The sequence below is a fragment of the Chrysemys picta genome, chromosome 22, assembly GCF_011386835.1.
Source record: "Chrysemys picta bellii isolate R12L10 chromosome 22, ASM1138683v2, whole genome shotgun sequence".
NCBI classification, from domain to species: Eukaryota; Metazoa; Chordata; order Testudines; family Emydidae; genus Chrysemys; species Chrysemys picta.
This window is the reverse complement of record NC_088812.1, coordinates 20,578,949-20,591,059: the sequence shown is the minus strand read 5'-3', so window position 1 is coordinate 20,591,059 and position 12,111 is coordinate 20,578,949. Positions and strand designations below refer to the sequence as shown.

General features: G+C 53.3%; 1 protein-coding gene across 3 annotated transcripts in view; it reads left to right on the top strand.

Moving 5' to 3' along the window:
* PRR36 (proline rich 36) overlaps nucleotides 1-12,111 on the top strand; it is a 41,235-nt gene that overhangs the window by 18,064 nt on the left and 11,060 nt on the right. For all 3 annotated transcript variants that reach the window (XM_065575483.1, XM_065575484.1, XM_065575485.1), the window contains 2 exons: nucleotides 8,707-9,226; nucleotides 10,132-10,186. In XM_065575483.1, coding sequence (XP_065431555.1) covers nucleotides 8,794-9,226; nucleotides 10,132-10,186 — 488 coding nt within the window. In that variant the 5' untranslated portion in view covers nucleotides 8,707-8,793. The remainder of the gene's footprint in view (nucleotides 1-8,706; nucleotides 9,227-10,131; nucleotides 10,187-12,111) is intronic.

Sequence of the window (12,111 nt, the reverse complement as noted above, 5' to 3'; positions counted from 1 at the left end):
CTTTTTAAATATTGGCACAACATCCGCTTTCTTCCCAGAGCTCTGAGGTTTATTGAAAATCAACGTTCACAGTCCAGTGAGCTCCTCAGCCAGCTCTTTCAAAATTCTTGGATGCAAATTATTCAGACCTGCTGATTTTTAAAATGTCTGACTTCAGTAACTGCTGTCTAACATCCTCCTGAGAGATACTAGTGGACTGGAAAGAGTGTTATCCTATGTGATGACCACATCACTTCTACTTGGGGAAACAGAACAGAAATATCTATTGGACACTTCAGCCTTTTCTGCATTATTATTCTTATTTATACTATTTGCATCTAGCAATGGACCAATACACTTGTTTAGGATACTTTTGGTTCCTAATATACTTTAAAAAAAACAAAGAAACAAAAAACACCCTCCTTATTGTCCTTAACTCTAACCATAGATTTATCCTTGCATCCCTTTGCTTCCCTTACCAGTTTTCTACAATTCCTGATTTCTTATTTATAAAAAGAACAGGAGTACTTGTGGCACCTTAGAGACTAACAAATTTATTACAGCATAAGCTTTCGTGGACTACAGCCCACTTCTTATGCATCCGAAGAAGTGGGCTGTAGTCCACGAAAGCTTATGCTCTAATAAATTTGTTAGTCTCTAAGGTGCCACAAGTACTCCTGTTCTTCTTTTTGCGGATACAGACTAACACGGCTGCTACTCTGAAACCTGTTCTTATTTATAGTTATCAACTTCCCTCTTTTTTTTTTTTCCATTTTATATTTTTATGGCTGCCTTCTAAACCAGGTTTGTTTGTTTTTCTCCCTAATCAATGTGGCCTCCTTCCTCTACTGTGGCTTTTTGGGGAATCTAGTAGTGTTTTACATTCCCAATTATGATTCTTATTTTTCTGATTAAATTCTTCCTCCCAGCTGATTTTGGCTCAAATTGGTTTCAGCTTTCTGAAATGGCCCTCCTAAAACACCATGTGTATGTGTGTGTATATATATATCACTGGTCTGGACTTTATTCTGCCTGCACGTTATGAATGCAATGAAATCATGATCACTCGTATCTAAGCTACCATGATCACTCGTATCTAAGCTACCATGTAACTTTTATTTGTGTCATCAGTTTCTCTTTATTTGTCAGGACAAGGTCTAATAGAGAAGTCCCCTGGGTTGGATACAACACTGTGAGTTAGCAAAAAGAACGAGAAGTACTTGTGGCACCTTGGAGACTAACAAATCTATTTGGGCATAAGTTTTCGTGGGCTAAAACCCACTTCATCAGATGCATGCAGTGGAAAATACAGTAGGAAGGGGTGTGTGTGTGTGTGTGTGTGTGTGTATACACACGCGCGCACACAACATGGAAAAATGGGGGTCGCCATACCAAGTCTAACGAGACCAATTAAGGTGGGCAGGAGGAAAAAATCTTTTGTAGTGATAATCAGAATGGCCCATTTCAAACAGTTGACAAGAAGGTGTGAGTAGGGGAAAAATTAGCACAGAGAAATAGTTTTTAGTATGTGAGTTAGGAAATTGTCATCTAGAATACTTAGACATTCCAAGGATGTTTTAGTGCTGGTAGCGTCCGACCTTGTACTATGAGGGATTGTCACACTCCAACTGGGGGAAGTGTGAATCTGAGAAGATGTGTGTTTTTAAACCTCCTCCCTTCCACCCCCAACTCAATGATCTGAGGCTGAAGGCTCAAGATTCATCTTTGCTCAGGAGCAGGGGGAAAAGTTGCCAATTTTATGTGAAATCCTAGGAGACAAGGGATAAGTAATTCCTAACCTCTCATATCTCGAGATTTGACTTTATGGAATTTTTATTTTCCAGCCAGTCCTAGTGTGGGAACACGGGAGGATTTGGGCTTTGTTTTTATTCCACATCAAAACAAAAATGACCGACTTTCCTGAAAACAGGGAAGAGTCCTGAAAACAGGGAAGAGAGGCAGGGCCTAGGATGTGGGACACCCAGCGTCAGGCCTATGCTCCGAATCAAGCAGAGCAGGTCTCCCATGTCCCAAGAGCGTCCTACCCACTGGACTATGTTTGGGGGTGGGGAAGAGTCCATCCTGGGCCTGAGAAACCTTCCCAACCAAAGTTTCATCAAACCTGATCTATTTCTGCGACACTTCAGATTGGACAAATCTGCATTTTCCAACATGTCTCCTTGGCAAAATCCCCCAACAGCTCTGACTGACCCTGCCTAGCTATGTCTAGAGCAGTGGTCTCCAAAGTGGGGTGCGCATGAGGATCCTTGGGGGTGCGTGGCAGGAGGAGCGCTTTTTCTTTTCTTTCCTTGTCAGGCCAGAGTCCGGATGACGCTTTTTTTTTTTTTTGCTTCAGCAAAAATGGTAGAGCCGGCGTGGCAGGGGGTGCGTGATTTTTTTTTTTAACTGATAGGGGTGCGCAATCAAAAATGTTTGGAGACCACTGGTCTAGGGGGCCCTGTCTCCATTCCAGTCTTGCGCTGAGTTCAGCATGCTGTGTAAAAACACCTGCCTTCTCTTCGCAGTGAACACAACTTAGACGCTCACAGCTGGAGAGCTAAAGGGAAGTGGCTGAATATGGGTTTGGGGCCCTATCGGTAGAAATGGTTGGATCTTCGTCACTGGTCCTAGGAACAGGAGGGGCCTGTCAGACTTGCTCAGACTGGAGATCTAGGATGCCAACCCTCCCGGTCGGGCTGGGAGTCTCCCGGAATTGGGCTCTATCTCCCAGAGGCTACTGAAGCCAAACTGGGAGATTTTAGGTCCTAAAAGTCCAGCAGCGCAGCAGTGCTAAGGCAGGCTCACTGCCTGCCCTGGCTCTGTGCCGTTCCCAGAAGCGGCCAGAACGTCCCTGCAGCCCCTGGGGTGGGGCCAGGCACGGGTACTGACATCTGCTCACACTGGTGGGTGCTCAACCTGCCCTCTGCCTCTGGCCCGATTCTGACTCCACCCCTGCCCCGCCCCCATTCCAACCCCTTCCCCAAAGTCCTTACCCCAACTCCGCCCCCTCCCTGCCCCTATGCCGACTCCTTTCCCAAATCCCTGCCCTGGCATCGCCTCCTCCCCTGAGCACGCCATGTTCCCGCTCCTCCCTCCCTCCGTCCCAGAGCTTGCTTTGGCAGTGGCAAGAGCTGGGAAGTAGGTGGAGGAGCGACATGCTCAGGGGAGGGGTGGGGCAGGGAGCTTGGCTGCAGGTGGGAGCAGAGCACCCGCTAATTTTTCCCTGTGGGTGCTCCAGCCCTGGAGCACCCACAGAGTCAGCGCCTATGGGGCTAGGCCTGTCTGGGCTGCCTGCACCCTGAGCACTGACTCCACAGCTCCCATTGGTTGAGAACTATAGCCAATGGGAGCTGGGGGTGGGGTGGTGCCTGCAGGCAGGGGAAGTGTGTGGTGCCCCCCTCCCAGGGGCCACAGGGATGTGCTGGCTGCTTCCGGGAGTGGTACATAGAGGGGGCAGCACACAGATCCTTTGCCCCGCTTAACTCTGGCGGCTCCCAGGTGGTGAAGCAGTGGGGCTAAGACAGGCTCGGTCCCCACAGCTCCCATTGGCTGCCGTTCCCGTCCAATGGGAGCTGTGGAGTCAGTGCTCAGGGCATGGGCAGTGCACGGAGACCCCTGCACACCTGCCCCCCCCCCCTCCACCCTCAGGGACATGCCAGCCGTTCTAGGAGTGGTGTAGGGCCAGGGCAGGTAGGGATCCTGCCTTAGCCCCGCTGCGCCGACCGAGGTAAGTGCCGTGTGGCTGGAGCCCAGACCCCCTCCTGTACCCCAATCCCCTGCCTCAGGCTCAGCCCAGAGCCCCCTCCCCCATTCTGAACCCCTCGGCCCCAGCCCAGAGCTTGCACCCCACCCTCCTGCTTCTTTCTTGTGAAAGTAAGTGAGGGTGGGGGAGAACGAGCTATGGGGGGAGGGGGATGGAGGGTGCGGGGACCTTGGAGAAGGGGCGGGACCTCAGGGAAGGGGTGGGGCAAGGGTGTTTGCATTTGTGATTAGACAGTTGGAGGTTTATAGTGTCCATTATCTGGTCTCCAACTGCTTCAGAGGAAAGTGTAAGAAGTGAGCCCTGCAGCAGCAGGTGTGGGGGTGACCTTACCCCTCCCCCTGGCTGCTGATCCCTATTAGTTAAATTGGGTTAAGTCCCCAAACAGGAGTTTTAATATCCTTCCATAATTTGTTGGCATTAATGAACTCTGGATCTTCTTACCCACTTAAATATCTGCTCCCTCTTTTGAATCTTGCAGATTCTGGGCCAGAATGAATTCCGGTGGCCGTCTGCAGTTCCCAGGAATTTCAGTGGCGTTTGCGTGTGTTGTGATTTCTGTGCACGCCCTGCCCCCCCCCCCCCCAAATTGTTGGCTGCTTGCCTTGAAACTGATTAGCCAGTCTGGGCACCCAGATCATAAAAATTCTTGGCCTGAGGTCCTCTGTGCATGAAGTAGGGGACAGCAAGGACAGAATGAATTGAAGTAAACTCCCCTCCCATCAGTGTGGCATTCCTCTAGGGCCAGGCCAGGCTGGGTAGAAAGCTGTGGCTTTGAATCACATTCAGCTAAGTCAGGGAGCCTGCAGGGGGAGTGGAGAACGCTGGACTATACCCACAGTGCACCACTCTCCTTACTGTAGGGTTACCATATGTCCGGTTTTTCCTGGACATGTCCGGCTTTTTGGTAATCAAACCCCCGTCCGGGGGGAATTGCCAAAAAGCCGAACATGTCTGGGAAAATACTGGCCGGGCACTTCCCCTCCTGCGGCTGCTCTGCTCCTCCCCGGACTCTTTGGCTCTGTTTAAGAGCCAAGCTGCCCGAGCGCTACCGGCTTCGGACAGCCCCCTTGCCTCCAGCCGCCAGCCGGGCACTTGCCCTGCCGGGTTCCAGCTGCTCTGCTCCGGCGGCTGGGGTCCGGAGGCAAGGGGGCTGCCCGAAGCTGGTAGCGCACCAGCAGCTGGGCTCTTAAACAGAGCCGAAGAGTCAGGGGAGGAGCAGAGCAGCTGGAGCCCGGGAGGGGAAGTGCCCAGCCGAGGGCGCAGGGTCCGGAGGCATGGGGGCTGCCCGAAGCCCAAGCGCTACTGGCTTCACGGTTTGCCGGGCAGCCTCCAGACCCTGTGCCCCCAACTGGGCGCTTCCCCTCCCGGGCTCCAGCTGCACGGGGGAAGCGCCGGCCGGGGGCGCAGGGTCTGGAGGCTGCCCGGCAAACCGTGAAGCCGGTAGTGCTTGGGCAGCCCTTTTCACGTGGTTGGGAGGGAGGAGGGGGAATTAGGGTGGGGACTTTGGGGAAGGGGCGGAGTTGGGGCGGGGCTGGGGGTGGGAAAGGGTGGGGGGGCAGGGCCTGGTGGAGCGTCCTCTTTTTTTTTTTTTTAAATATGGTAACCCTACCTTACTGATCCAAATACACTGGTTCAAGTGGTGTCGTGTGAACGTGTGCCATTGACATTTATCAGCCTCCTGCTGAGCTAACCCGTCCAGGGGCAGCTTTTGTGCAGACAGGGTCGGGTGAGGCCCAGACACAGCCTGCATAAGCCACTAACATGCCTCCAAACACACTAGACAGTGCCTTGACGTGGCTTTTCAATATCACTGAGCGAACTCTTGTGTTAACCCGATTGAGACCCACCCCCTGACTCAAGACTGTCCCTGGATAACAGGGTTGCCAACACTTGCGATTTGATGACAAGGCTTTGTGACAACTGGCATTGCTTAAAACCTCAGCTAGTGGCCTCGGGTACAAATATCAGCTCTCATTTATAATTAAGCTCTACAGCAGTGGTCTCCAAAGTGGGGTGTGCAAGAGGATCCTTGGAGGTGCACGGAAGGAGGAGCGTGCTTTTTTCCACCTTGCGCGCCGCCCCACCCCAGCCCTGCGGCAGCTCCCCATCCCAGCTCACCTCTGCTCCACCTCCTCCCCGAGCACACCGCCCTTGCTCTAATTCTCCTCCCCTCCTAGGCTTGTGGTGCCAGGGAGGCAGGAGAAGTGGAGCAGCGATGGCATGCTCGGGGAGGGGGCGTAGCAGAGGTGAGCTGGGGTGGGGAGCCCTGCGGCAGCTCCCCCCCGCCCTGAGGCACCCCCCTTCCCCAGCCCGGGGTGCCGTGCGGCAGCTCCCCATCCCAGCTCACCTCTGCTCCGCCTCCTCCCTGAGCACGCCGCCCCTGCTCTAATTCTTCTCCTCTCCCAGGCTTGTGGTGCCAATCAGCTGATTGGCGCTGCAAGCCTGGGAGGGGGGAGAAGTGGAGTGGTGATCACATGCTCGGGGAGGAACGCTGTTTTTAAAAAAAAAAAAAAAAAAAAAAAAAAAAAAAAATTGGGGGCACCGCTTTTTGGTGCCCCCAAATCTTGGTGCCCTAGGCAACCACCTAGTTCGCCTTAATGGTAGCACCGGCCCTGCGTGCGTGATCAAAAGTTTGGAGACCACTGCTCTAGATGTCACACATCAAGCTCTTCTCTGCTGTCATGAGGGCTGCATAGGGTTGCCAGGCATCCGATTTTTGACTAGAACGCTCGGTCAAAAAGGGACCCTGGCGGCTCCGGTCAACACCAATGAAAGTCCAGTCAGTGGCACAGCGGGGCTAAGGCAGGCTCCCTGCCCTGAGTCCACATGGCTCCCGGAACCGGCCCTCATGTCCCTGTGACCCCTAGGTGGAGGGGCAATCAGGGAAGCTCAGCGTGCTGCTCCCACCCACCAGAACTGGCTCCACAACTCCCATTGGCCAGGAACCACAGCCAATGGGAGGTGTGGGGGGTGGCGCTTGAGGGTGTGTGGCAGTGCAAAGAGCCCCCAGCTCCTGCATGTAGAAGCCGGACACACCAGCTGCTTCTGGGAGCTATTTGGAGTCAGGGCAGGGAGCCTGCCTTAGCCCTGCTCTGCCGCCAACTGGGAGTCGCTTGAGGTAAGCACCACCTGGCTGAAGCCTGCACTCCAACCCCGTGCCCCAGATCAGAATCCCCTCCCATACCCCTGCACCCCAAACCCCTCGTCCCTGGCCCCATCTGGGAGCCTGCACTCCCTGCCCTAGCCCCGTGAAAGTGAGTGAGGGTGGGGGACAGTGAGCGATGGAGTGAGTAGGGCTGGGGCCATGGGGGAAGGGGTGTTGGGTTTTGTGCGATATAGAAAGTTGGCAACCGTAGCACTACAGGCTCAAACCAGAAGACCCAGATCCCACCTCAGATGTGTAAATTCTTAAGCTGATCTCATGATTTCTGCATACTTGGGCTTGGCAACACTGAAGAGGTCTGATATTGACATATTTGGGGCCAACATCCCAGCATTGCACCTTTAAGCGTTAGTTTAGACAGAGCAGGAAACCCCCTGGGATTCAGGGCATGAAATACTCTATTCTCAGGAGCCTTTTCAAACTGGATCTCCCCGTTTTGGCCACCAATGACTAAGAAGCCCTGGCTGTAACCGCTCTTAGTTTGCTCATTACTGGACTGGGGCCAGCACCACTCATCTCCTGGGTGGTTATTTCCTCTTGAATGTGAGTCTGAGCTCCTGGCTGAAAGCTGTGATCGTGGAGTGCGGGTGTGCGCTGTGGAGACCAGCTGGCTGAGGGTCCACAGAGCACTGGTTAGAACTGAGCAGCCCAGGCAGCAAATAGGGAACGGGCTCCCTGCCTATAACGTAACTGCTCTTATGTAACTGCTCTTGCTCAAGTGTATTCCAGCCACTTAGTAGAATTAATAGCTCCAGAGTTTTCTGGGGAGGTAAATAATAGCTGGTAAGCACAAGGGCTTGTGGATTTCCTTGTGAGTTTTGGGGTCGGATGCTATCAGAGTTGCATCCCAGGAGATCTGGGTTCCCTTTAAATCCAAGGGGATTTAGGGACTTGAGTCCTTCTGGGGAAAAATCTCCCCATCCAAGCAGGTTGGGCAAAGGCGTATTCCCAGCTAGCCATGGACTGGCTGTGTTGTTCAGGGCAAATCCCCACCCTGGCAGTGCCTCAGTTTCCCCAGCTGTGAAATAGGGATGAAGCTGGCCTGTCTTGCAGGGGATGGGGTTTGCAGATAAATTGCATTCAATCTGTAAAATGCTCTGAGATCTCGGAGTCCAGAGCTCCAAAAGAGTGGGAACCCTTCCTGTGTGGAGGGACGGGCAGTTGAGACATCAATTGCTGTCGAATTTAATTTTGTACTTTAAGTGAATCTTGTGCTTAAGGCTGTAAGTCTTTCCCAATGCAGCACTACCTTCCTGAACCTTCAGGCAGCTCTGTGCCGCCTCTGCTGTTCATGGTTCTGCCTAACCATAGAGACCTGTGTGGGCTCTAGTCAGTTTCACAGCTGCTCTGCCCATGAGCACCCATGAAAGTGACCGGCACTCTCTGCTTTGTGCCCCTTGGCAAGGCTGAGCAGGAGGAGGATGTCAGGGCTGGAGCTATTCATGGGGGAGGGGGAGGGTATAAGACACTCCACTATTAAGAGACCTGGTGGGGGAGATCCCCTCTTCCTGGTGCTTGGAATGCTTCAGATGCTACTAGCCAGAGGTGGCCAGGGAAGATGGGGATCAATGGACAAAGGGCGGGGATGGGCCTTTCCCATCAGGTCTGGGGAGGTCAGGGCTTCTGACCTGGTGTGCTGTTGGGTGCTGATCTTTCAGCTCTGTCCCTGGCTAGTAGGTTTGAGCTCTGGACTAGTAGCGATTTCCCTCCCAGAGAGCAATGGGGAGGCAAAGCTTTAGTTGGTGGTGCTGCAGAGTGGGGTGGAATTAGTCCCTCTGCAATTAACATCTGTCTCTTTCAGTTCTAGCTCAGTGGCAGAAGAGGATTTGGCTGTTCTCCATCACCGCGGAGGGGGCAGACGGTCTGCCCAGCACCTGGTTGGGACAAGATGGATGGCAAAGCTACTGCCAATGGGGTCCCCCCTCCCCAGACCAATGGCACGGCAACCGCTGGGAAAGGGCCAGCAGCTGGCCAGCCTGCAGCAAAACCCAAGCCTGCCAAGAACACTGTGAGATCAGCCCCCGTCCCTGGAGCTAGGCGGCCTGTGACGGACCACGCCCGCCCGCCCACGGCCCCATGTGGTGGCTCCAAGCTGCTCAGCAATGGGGTGCCCCCGAGGGCCGAAGCCTCGCAGAGGAAGCTGCCAGCGGCAGCATCAGCACCCAAAGCTGGTGCTGCCTCTACCAAGCCCACTCCGGCCAAAACAGTGGCCAGGAAGCCAGTGGGTGAGAGCGGGGCAAAGCCTCCGGAGAAGGCTGGGCCGGGCAAGGCCGGGCAGCCGAAGGGCATGAGGAAGACGCCGGTTCCAACCATGGCCTTGGGTATGTTCCTCGCCTTCCCGCCAACAGCAGGAAGGGTTGCCAACCCTCCAGGATTGTCTTGGCGTCTCCAGGACACAAAAAGTCCAATCTTTAAAGATTGTCATGTGGTGAAACCTCCAGGAATACGTCCAACCCAAATTGGCAACCCTAGTGGGTGGCACCAGGCATCCCTGAGGCCTACAGGTGCCTTAGGGCCTGTTCCTGAGCCCCTTGTCCTGAGCCAGGGTGGTTAAGGCCCCTGTGGACTGATAGGCTGTAGGGAGATTCCCCTGCTAAGGTGTGGGGGGGGGGAAGAGTGGCTGGAGGGGGGGATCTCACTGTGAATCTATAGTGAAGGGGGGAGGAGCGTGCTGGGCTGTGATGGGAACCCCCTGATAAAACAGCTGGCAGGACTCTGAGAGACTGGGGTGCGGGGTTGGTGTTGCTGATAAGGGAGCCAGGCTGTGGCATCCTGTCCGGCTTTAGGGGCAGGGCAATGCCCTGCTATGGCACGATTGGTAAAGCACTTAGCAGGGGAGGGTCCCCTTAGTCTCTCCCCCCCACACACATCCCAGGATAGAACTGCTGGTTTCCCCTGCACCAGTGATAGCCAGGGTGGTTGAGAGGCCCCTGCATGCAGCGAGTGTGGCAGGTCATGGTGCCTGTCCTCCCATGGCCATGGGGTCCAGCCCCTCTGCCAGAGAGGCCCGTCTTAGGAGGGGCCAAGACTGAATCCCATTCCAGGGAGGGTAGAACTGCATTGATGGGGAAGCTGGCGCTGCCCCCTCCTGTGTGCCCTGACTCCTTGGATCCCAGAGCTGGGACTCCCGTTCCCCTGGCACTAACCTACCTGCCCAGTTGCCTCGTCAGTAACCTCCCGTCTCCTGGCGCTGAAGCTGTCAGTATCTCTCTCTTCCTGTTTCTAGTCCCAAAGTCGGCCTCAGTGAAGCCTGAGAAACCAGAATCGGCCAAGCCTTCCAGGTATGGTATGGAGTTGCCTGCGGCTGCACGCTGGCTGCTCCTGATACTATGGGGATAGATGTGGGAGGGGCTGGGTAAAGAACCTGCCCCAGGATACCCAGCAGGGGGCATATGGTGGGGCTGGGAAGGCTGGCTTTTGGGGTCTGGATGAAACTTCCATGTGGGATGGCTCCTGACCAGTCAAGGTACTGCCCTTGGGACCCCCAGCCCGCTTGGAGCAAGCAGTGGCATGTGCAGGGTGTGTGTGGTACCTGATCTAATGTGATCAGATGTAATCACACTAATAACAGCATGAGAAGGGATGGTAGCAGGAGTCACTGAAACTAGGGGAACTCCCAGAGGAAAACAGTCTCAGATCAGAGGCAGCTCCTGGGAGAGCCTGAGATGAGACGGAAACAGACTCTGTTAGAGACCTTTCTGAATTTTCTCTCTCATTAGTGAGTGGTGGGATGTTCGCTGGCAGTATGTTGTTCAGCCACTAGATGTCCCTGAACTGCACAGTGTTCCAGGCAGGGAGTGGTCCCTGGTAAACAACGGAGACAGAAGTGGGACACAAGCTAAGTGAAGGCTTGTCTGCAGTTCAGTAAATGCCTCCTGTTGGAGATGAACTGTGGTTCTGCATATCATGAGACAAATATTCCAGTGGCCCTAAGCGGGGAGGAGACTTCTGGTAGTAGACGACTCTCTAATCTAGCAGCCAAAGTCCGAATGAGATCAATGAAGCTGAAGCCAGCCAAATTCTGATTAGCCATGAAGTGTGAATTTTTAGCCCTGAGAACACAGGGCCCATTCATGTAGGGCTGTGGGAGATTCTCCATCCCTCCAAATTGAGCCTGGATGTCTTTCTACAAGAGATGCATTGGCTCAGATAGACACGAACCTGCCTGATGCACAAAGCACCAAGTGGGTTATCTGGCCTGCGTTTATGCAGCCTAGATGGTGGTAATTGTAGCATATGGGAACAGGACAGTATCCCTTTGGACTACTGGCTCCCATGGTGTCCAAGGTTTTGAAAGCTGTTAGAGCAGCAGGCCATAGGTGACTAGCCCTGGCATGTTGTGTTCATAGTTGGGAAACAGGCTTATCTGGGACCCAACGGTGGCTTTCTTCATGTTGTGTAACAAGCCAAAGAGATGACAAGAAATAGCTGCTGCTTTTCTTCATGGAAGGCTAAAGGAGACCGCTGTGCTCATGTGCTGCACAACACAGGAGTCCCCGGATGCAGTAGCTGTGGCTGAACTAGAGAGCGTCCTTAGAAAAACATCCAGGCTTGGTTTTTTTTAAAGATCTCCAGTGATGGAGAAGCCACCACACCCCTTGGGAAGCTGTACCAATGGTTCATCCCCCTCACTTAAAATCCATTAACCCATTCTGGCCTAGTGGGTGGTGGGATAGACATGGTGTATCTTGATTTTTAGTGAGGCTTTTGGCACAGTCCCATGTGATCCTCTCTTATAAGCAAACTAGGGAAAGGTGGGTGCGCAACTGGTTGAAAGATGGTACTCAGAGTAGTTCCAATGGTGTGGTGTCCTGCAGTGGTTAGTTTTGGGTCTGGTACTCATCAGTATTTTCATGATTTGGATCATGGAGGGGAGTGTAAGCTTATAAAATTTGCACATGACACCAAACGGGGGGTTGCAGGCATTTTGGAGGAGAGGATTAGAGTCTGAAATGACCGTGACAAATTGGAGGATTGGTCTGAATTCAAGATGAATTTCAGTAAAGACACATGCAAAGTACTTCACTTAGGAAGGAAAAATCAAATGCCCAACTACAAAATGGAGAATAACTGGCTAGGTGGTCATTCTGCTGTAAAGGATCTGGGCTTATAGAGGATTACAAATTGAGTGTGTCAACAATATGATGCAGTTGTAAAAAAGGCTAATATCATTCTGGTGTGTACTAACAAGAGTGTTGGATGTAAC